The sequence below is a fragment of the Ochotona curzoniae genome, unplaced genomic scaffold (genome assembly GCF_017591425.1).
Source record: "Ochotona curzoniae isolate NIBS_2020 unplaced genomic scaffold, NIBS_Ocur_1.0 contig_3498, whole genome shotgun sequence".
NCBI classification, from domain to species: domain Eukaryota; kingdom Metazoa; phylum Chordata; class Mammalia; order Lagomorpha; family Ochotonidae; genus Ochotona; species Ochotona curzoniae.
Genome location: NW_024465885.1, coordinates 6,112,367 through 6,121,456, shown reverse-complemented (window position 1 = coordinate 6,121,456; position 9,090 = coordinate 6,112,367). Strand labels below are relative to the sequence as shown.

The following is a 9,090-nucleotide window of genomic DNA, read 5'->3' as shown; positions in this document are numbered from 1 at the left end:
TATACTGTACAGTATTGTTGACTAGTAAGATCATATAAATAGTTCTATGTCTAACTGTATTTTTAATATCTGGCCCAACTCATAGTTGTTGTTTTTTTAAGGCTTATTTATTTTTATTGGAAAAGCAAATTTACAGAGAGAGGATACAGAAAGATCTTCTGTCCACTGGTTCACTCCCCAAGTGGCCGCAACAGCCGAAGCTGAGGCCAGAGAGCTCTCTGAACTTCTTTTGTTTTGTTTGGTCTCTGAACCGTTTTATTTCTCCCGATTTGGGAGCGGTGGGGGGCGGGGGGGCGGACAGTGGGCTGGGAACACTGCTGATGAAGGGTGCAGGGCAGCGGCAAAGCTGGGATGGCCCTCAGGCGAAGGTAGAGCAGTTTCAGCCCACATTGGCCGCACTCATATCATGGTAGTGATGCAGATCCTGTCTGAGCTGACCCGCAGGCGCTTGGCCAGCAGGCCACAAAGCAGCTTGCTGTAGGTGCAATTCTGCAAGCCACCTGTTTTGCTGATGTTGTGCAGACTGCAGAATGTGCACAGCTCACTGGAGCCTCCGAATGCCATGAGCTGGTCCGGGACCACATGCACTGCGATGTACTGTGCCGGCTTGCCCGTGGCCTGCGCCAGCTGCTGGGTGAGCTAGGACAGGAGCCCGTCGGCATTGAGGCAGGGGGCACGTTGGTGTTCACAACGAACATCAGCATGTTGGCTCTTGCACTGCAGGGCTGCAACGACGAACTGAGCCTCTCTGAACTTCTTTATGGCATATGCTGTTAAGTCAACAGTTGCAATCTAGAAGAGGTCCTACTGACCCTGCTGGCACCTTGATTTCAGACTTTCCCTTACACCACTTTTAAAACAGGTTGTCTAGCAGAAATAATCAGGTTAACATTAGTTAAAATTTTGATTCTAAGGAATCTGATTATAAAATATCTTGATAGGGCTAGTCCCGGGGGTGGACTCCCAGGAGGAAGGGCTCAGGCCATGTGTCTCAGGCCCCTCGGCCAGCCACGGGCTTGGAGCCAGGTATGTTGCTCTCTCCCTGGACTGGGCTCAGGTCTGGAGGATTGGCCCATTGGCTTGCCATGTACTCAGAGCCAGGTGGATTGGTTTGTCTCAGGGGTGGGGCTTGAGTCCGAAGGCCTGAACTCATCAACTTGAGGCCTGAGCTCATCAGTTTGTTGGGTGCTTGGAACCAGAGGGGCTGGCTAGCCCCAGAGGTGGGCTCCCACATGGCAAGGCTTGGGGCACATGGCCAAATGGCTTTGCCCAGTACCATTGGTTCCTGGGCCAGCTGGCTGTGAGATCTTCAGAGGGGTACACCAGGACCTTTAAGGCTCAGACTGAAACACCAGCCCTAGTGGGATAACAGAGCTGGGGTAGTTAGTACTGACCAATGTGGAATACCACTCAGTGGTATACACTAAAGCTAGGGCTGGGGGCTTACTTGGCAAGGCTAGATCAGTATTCGCCAATAAGAGTTGCAACAGGGGACCAGTAATGGTAGGCTTGGCCTTAGCACTAAACAGCATGCAAGAGAACTAGGTCTGGGGCCAGATTTTGTGGGGGATGTGTGGGCAACCCATATGAAACTGATTTCTGCTGGTTTGCTTGTAGCTGGGGGTGGTGACAGGCTGAGTTAGGCATGACCATGGAACACCACCCTCCTCCCCATACTCATGGGTCGTGGGGTTAGGTACAGGCCAGGTTGGTCAAGGCTACAGCTCCCACCGACACACCCAAGAATATGGTGTGGGGGAGGCTGGGCCTCAACATCCACCACTCATACATATGCAGGGTGGAGGGGATAGCCAATGACGGGTAAGGGCCTGACACCTACTGCAACATGTGAAATCTGGGTCTGGGAGTGGGTCTGGTGGGGGAATTAGGGAAACTACCCTGATAGACTGTTGCTCCTGCTGGTGAGCAGAGTATTTGTCAGATCAGGCAGGGTAACTCCACCTGTATGCACATGCGTGGGGTAGTTTTGGAAGGGGGTGAACCAGGCAGGGCCATGCCAATGTTATCTCACTGGCAAGTGCAGAGCCTGGCTTGAATGTGGGGCATGCCCAGCTAGGCTATCTCATCTGCTGGTTTGCATGAGTCAGGGATGGGAGCAGATTGGGTAGGGCCAGGCTGTAGCACTTGCAAAAATTAGGACTGGAGGATGCCGGGTCAGGCTAGGCTGCAGCATCCAGTGGCAAACGTCAGGAGGGGATGGGTTATGTAGAACTGATTCAGAGCAACCACGGGCATGTACAAAATCTGTGACTGGGAACAGGCCTGATTGGGGAGCTTAGGGAATGCCCTGGCCAAGTTATGATTCCCACTGGTGAATGCAAGAGCCAGAATTGTGGTAGTCTGGGCTGGACATAGCTGCAGCATCCCTTGGCATGGGAGTGGACAGGCTCTGGAGTGTGCCAGACTGGGTTGGACTCCAGCATCCACTGGTGCTTGTGAAAGCCAGAGTGGGTGTAGGACTAGTTGGGCTAGGTTTCCATTCCCACTGACCACATGAGAGATGTGTTAGGCGTGGACTTGGCGTGGATGGGCTGTGATACCCAACAGTAAGAATTGAGTTGAGTATAGGCCATTTGGGCAAGGCTACTGTCCCTGCCACAATGGCAGGTGGACCAAGTCAGCCCAGGCCAAGGACCCTCTGGTGTCTGAAATATCTGCCACTGAGAGGAGACCTGGTGGAGGAACCTGGCAAACTCTTTTGTCAGGGCATAGTCCCTGCAGGTGAGGGCAAGAGCCAAGGCAAGGAGCAGCCCAGATCAGACCAGGTTACAGTACCTGCAGGCATATGTGTGGCTCAAGTATAGGAGCAGGTCAAGCTGGACCAGTTTATAACACCCACTTGCAGATCTGAGAACCAGGATGAGGTGCAGGATGGGCTGGGTCTGGCCACATTACCAGTCAGCTCACATTAAGTCCAAGAATGGGGGCTTTCTGCACCAGGTTGGGTAGCAGCTCCAACCAAGACCAGGTCAGGCCAGGCTATAGCACCCGCCAACAAATGCTGAGACGCCATACCAGACTGGTCTGCCACAGCACCCATCAGCATTCACAAGATCGGGACAGTGGGTGAGTCTGGTAAGGGAGTAGTAGGGACTCCACTGCTAGGTCATTACTCATGCTGGTGAACCTGAGAGCTGGAACTGGGGGCAGATCATGCTGGGCAGGGCTACAACACCTGTTAGCTTCCATGTAAACTGAGTTAGGGGTAAAGCCAGGATGGGGTAGCCTATTTTTGAATCAACAGGTACAAGCATGAGCCAGCATAAGAGCAGGTGTGTTGGGCTTTGCTGCAGCGTCAGCTGGCAAGTGCTAGAACTGGGAGCAAGTCCTGTCAAACTAGACCATAGAACCATCTGGAGAGTACAAGATCCAGGGCAGGGAGTGGATGCAGTGGGGAGGTTATGGGCTTGTTTCTGTTGGGCTGTGACTCTCACTGGTGAGCATGAGAACCAGGACTGGAGGCGGGCCTAACGATGTAAATGAGTTCTCAATGAGATGTGGGGCAGACCAGACCAGGCCACTGCACATGCTCACAGGAACCAGAGCTGGGGGACCAATCCAGTGATGGTTATTGGGGGGTCACAGATTGGGCTGCAGTTCCTCCTCTGGCATGTGAGGGCAGGGCAGGGCTGAGCTGCAGCACCCATTGGTTTGTTGAGGATGGGGGACAGAGCAAATTGATCAACTACCCCAGTAAAACTTGACAGCAGATTTCTGGGCAAATGGAGACTCCGAGGCAGACTGACAACCATTCTATCTCAGAAGGATTTTCTCATTCTTGGAGCAGCGCTATCAGCAGCATCTCAGAACTATCAAAAACACATGAACAGAACCGTCAGAAAATGCTCCATAATGGGAACCCTGGGATAATATTAGGTGGCAGTTTCCCATCCCCTGGGTAATGCAGTGTTTGGGAGGCTAGGCGTGGCTTCTCCTCTTCTTTTCTTGTAAGAAGAAAAACAAAATGTGTAAACAATGGTCTCACCCACTATCCTAATCCTTGACCTTTCCTACCCTGATCAACTATGTAAACATCATCAATAATAAAATTTAAAAAAATTTTAAAAAGTCTTTTGATGTATTCCTAAATTTTGTTCTTTTTTATGTCTTGAAATAGTCATAACATCTAATATTTCAATTTGAAGACAGCTTTGCGATTTTTGGTAAAACACAAAGGGTGCTTATTAACACATTTATAAACTTTTAGTGTACATTTAATCCAGTGCTACTGTAATAAATTTAGCTTTTAAATTAGCTATCAGAATGTTACCTAACTGGGGCCAGTAAGAGGGCACAGTGAATAAATCCTTGCCTTGCAACTGCCAGTTTCCCGTTTTGCAATACTTACAAGTTGTTTAAATTGTCTTTTGAGCTCAGAATTTTACTTCTGAAAAACTTATTATGAGGAAATAAATAGAGGAACAGCTTTATGGACACTAGAATTTATCATGGGACTAATTATTAATGGTAATGAACATAAGAAATGTCCAGTTATATGGAAACAACAAAGGAATCCTCAACTTTCTGTAGTCTTGAGAATATTTTACAATAAGATAAAATAACATGAAAGACATTTAAAATATAACAGAATGATGGAAAAAGTGGAATAGACCATTTCCTCTTCAATTATAAATTTATAAAATGTGGGGCCCGGTGCAGTAACCTAGCAGCTAAAGTCCCTTCCTTGCACACATTGGGATCCCATATGGGCACCAGATACAATTCTGGCAGCCCCACTTCCCATCCAGCTCCCTGCTTGTGACCTGGGAAAGCAGTGGAGGATGATGGCCCAAAGTCTTGGGACCCTGCCCCTCCCCCCCACGTGGGAGGCCCAGAAGAAATGGCTAGCTCCCAGGCTTCAGCTTGGCTCAGCTCCAGCCATTGAAGTCACTTAGGGAGTGAATCAGTGGGTGGAAGATCTTCCTCTTTGGCTCTCCTTCTCTCTGTATATGTAACTTTCCAGTAAAAATAAATAAATCTTTAAAAATTAGTAAAATGTACTTTTGCTTGGAATAAACTCAGTATATGAGAATATAGACAGCTGTTAGTTTTGGGTGGTGAAACCATGGGATGTTTTTTCTTTATAACATTCTCAAAATTTTGTTTAATGATCATATATTATTTGTATATTACAGATAAACAATTTAACTCTTTTGTCTTCTCATTAAAATGTTAACAGCCATAAAAAAATCAATTTTCAATCATTGAAATAAGTCTTTTGTAAAGGAACATTGTCCAGCATGGATTCTCTCTCAGAAGAATTGTTTGTGAGGTAAGGGGTTGTTGGGTAACTCCAGCTACATCTGCTGTATCCCAAAGATGAAGCATTTGCTTATATATACTCTTGGGAACCTAGTGTGAGTGACATGCTTTTATGCTTCAAGACAATTTAGCAACTTTGCTTGGTAGGGAATGTAGGTTAACTAAAACTTACTTTTACATAAAAGGTTTTTAAGGATCACATCTGGCTAAAGAGCCAAAAATTGAAAAATATATCACACCTTGCTGTCCTTGGGCATTCTTACTGAAATATATTGTTGTTTAAGAATCATTTCCATAGACTTATTATGTGTGAACCATGTTTAATGCTGTTATAAGTGCTTATTCATATGAGGTTCAAAACAACTCTATGAAGTAAGTTCTCTTGCTATCCCCATTTTACACAGAATAATGTGAGCATAATGCAAACCTCAGTGAAGGTTCACTTAGGTCCGAAACAGAAGGCAGTCTGTCCTACACAACCAGGATGCATTCAGACTCTTTCTATGTCTCATATATAACAGTAAAAAATAGGTTAGTGCTGAACATTTTTTCCTGTCCTTGATGTGGTTTATATGGTAGGAAATAAAGATTGACAAAATTTGCACTTAAAGCTTATGAGGTTGTGAAAACACATATAAAATTGATTATATGTTTAGGTAGAGTCAGTAAGTCTTATGTTAGAGATAGTAGGAAAAGGAGTGAGTGGTGAGTGATTATGAAATGGAGTAAGTGAGAAGTTATATTTGAGGACACTACTTTTTTTAAAACTTGAAAGCTTTCAGCATACTGCTGCAGTATTTTTCATTCCTTGATTGCACAAGATCATTTGGTTCCACTTTGGGTTGAAATTTAGAAGTAAAGAAAAAGATAATTAATAGATTTCTATTTACAGTGAGAATCATATTGCCAAATGTCTCTGTTTGTGAAATAGCTCATTGAAACTTTCATTAGGAATTTGAAAGCACATTACACTATTTATTCACTGCAGTTTTCCCTAACACAATTTGTTGATGTATAGCAGATGATAAATTACTGTAAAGAAATATGTAAATGTGAAATATGATAATATATGTAGAGTTCTGAGTAAATTAATTGATATGAATTATCTCTGCTTTATCCTTACAGTTATACAGAATGAAGAAGATTGCATAAAACATACATGATTATAACTTATGATTCCTATTTCATGATTTTGTATGAAGGCAAAAGCAATTTTATAGTTTTTAAAATTCAGAATATAACGTGAAAATTTTCACATTTCAAAGCAATGTTAAAGCAAAACCTGTCACTATTCCTTTTTGTAGTCAAAAATGCTTTGTAATTATGGTATTCTACCTCAGCTAAAAACATGTTGGAAAAATGAACCGGTTTTAAATCTGAAAACACAAGAGATGAAATAAAATGTCTATGGTTTACTTTTATGATGTTCGTACAGATAAAACATCAAAGAGAAACATCAGCCTTTTCAAGGATGTTTGTCCTGTTCATTGAAACACTGCTACTCTAAAAATAACTTCTCTCTCTCTTTTTTTAATCTATTGCACATATTAGTGTAAGATGCAAATAGTCTTATACCAGTTTGCTGGGGGTTTTTTGTCACGACTCAGTAAAGACATTGTGTAGTTTCTTTAACCTGGCTTGTTAAAGCGTTACCGACTTCCATTGTTATGGGTCTTTGAAACACATAACCCAATGATTAGCCTTCTAAAAATTTCAGACAAAATTCAGTTAGTTATTAGATTATTTGCCATTTTAATTGTGTTTTATTGTGAGAAGACATATTGCATATGCTTTTTCATTTTATACTAGGGAACCTGCTATGGAGGAACCTGAGACTACAATAGGAATGTCAACTGGCCAATTGGTAAGAAAATTTAATTTTTGTTAACTCTTAGATAATTAATAATGGCTAATTGTATAAGAGAATGTATTGATAAATCCAGTCAGTTCAATAATCTGTTAAAAATTGTTGCTAGCGTGCATTCTTACCTGAGTAATGAAAGGACTGAAAATATCTCTGTCTTTGGTAGTTAATACTATTCTAAAGCTTTCATTCTAAGGCTTTCACTCATCTTCACCATTGGTAAAATTAGAAGATTGAATTGGTTGATTCAAAAACACCTCAACAATCCATTTGAAAAAGATACCTCATCCTCATTTGTCTTTTGGAGGGTACGAACAAAAATGAAAACTATATAAATGTACCAAGAAAACACACTTACATACAGATTTTTCCACTTAATTTTTCTTAAAGTTAATTTTTTCCTTGCTTGAAAAATTCATTGTTAAAACCTTTAGGTCAAAATGAAAGGAAATGATTCTGCTACGTGTTTGCTATGAGATTTTGTTTTATCAATGACAATTCAGTTTTATTTGAGTATCATGTGCTAAAATATGGTGGATGATTGGCGGTGGATGGTTGTTTCTTAGGTTCATAGTGATTAATACTCACTATTAAAAAATTTGTAAAGATTATCCAGTAATGTAGGAATAAAAATATATAAGCATAAAATAATAATATTAACTTGGCATTAGACTATCACAAAAAAAGTTGCCAAGGAAATACAATATATGTAAATGTGCATAGAAGTATTTCAACTGAGATGTTTTCAGTTGAATAGAAGCAAGGAATAAGGAAATCAGAGCTAGAAAAAAGCATTTCTAGATATAAAATTGCAAAGATGATAATACACAGTGAAAGTAGTAGACATATTGACCTGAATTTGGTTTTGCTAATAAATCAGTTGTGTAAAAATGGATCAAATACTAAATATTTTGCTGATATATAAAACAGCATATTTGTAAGAAGATTGAAAGATTACACTGACATGGAAGCTTATGGTCTTTTTTATCAAATAATTTTTTTGCATGCCATAATATTCCATGTGTGCAAATTTTTCAATTATTATGATGATTCTGTAGTTACCTGTGGCTGCAGAATTGACTATCAATTTTAAATATTTATAATACTGAAAACTTTATAAGAGCTTTTCTAGTTACTTTATGAGGTATCTCTTTTTAGTCTTTCTGAAATTCTCAAACCTGTACAAAACTTGCCAAGAACAGTACAGTAGTCAACCCTATGCCTTTACAGAGACTAAGCAACCTGCTCTCACTTTCTTAAATTTTTGGATATAGTTTTATGTATAAAGTATACTATAAAATATAAGATGTATGCATGAGACTAGATGAATATTGATTCATATGCAAACACTCAAGAGGGAAGTAAAGAATCCTATAATGATCCTAGTCAAGTTCTCTGTCACAGTCACCTCACACTGGGCACTTTAAGGGAATCAATCTTTATACTGCTTCTGAAATGAGAAGCTCTTGGGTTTTGGTTCTTCCTGGTCAACAGCAATGTAATCACATTTTTTTAAAGAAGGGTTTAGGAACTGTAATATCTTGTTATGTTTTGAAGGAAGACCATCATAAATGTACTCCCAGATCTCTTTCCATCTCTACTGCCTACCTTTCTTCACACTAATGTTAATACACAATCCAACAGGACTTAACTGTGTAATTATCAAGGATGCATGGTGCCATTAATAAGTCTACTCAAGATTCTTACTATTAACTAGCTGAGACTGAATTGAGTCACTGTTTTATTTACAATTTAAACTATTACAACTGTTCATTTCAAATTTATGTGTAATTTAAGCATTAGTTGCTTATGTAAAATGTACTCGTAGATGTAGCTTTAATATTGTTATATATGGGATAATCTCTAATATTATAAGTTCCTTGAGAGAGTTGAATGTCTTATTCTTAATTGGATTTGTTCCTTTTTTGAAAAAAAACTCTTTG

At 41.1% G+C, this 9,090-nt stretch overlaps 1 protein-coding gene and 1 pseudogene across 1 annotated transcript in view; one reads left to right on the top strand and one right to left on the bottom strand.

Annotated features, from left to right (window-relative positions):
* Positions 1-358: 358 nt before the first annotated feature.
* On the bottom strand, positions 359-704 carry LOC121156699 (annotated as a pseudogene).
* Positions 705-5,172: 4,468 nt separating this feature from the next.
* Positions 5,173-9,090, top strand: part of DZIP3 (DAZ interacting zinc finger protein 3) — a 65,499-nt gene continuing 61,581 nt past the window's right edge. Inside the window, exons 1-2 of the mRNA XM_040980513.1 lie at positions 5,173-5,293; positions 7,093-7,147. Of these exons, the coding sequence (XP_040836447.1) occupies positions 5,262-5,293; positions 7,093-7,147 (87 nt within the window). The 5' untranslated portion in view covers positions 5,173-5,261. The remainder of the gene's footprint in view (positions 5,294-7,092; positions 7,148-9,090) is intronic.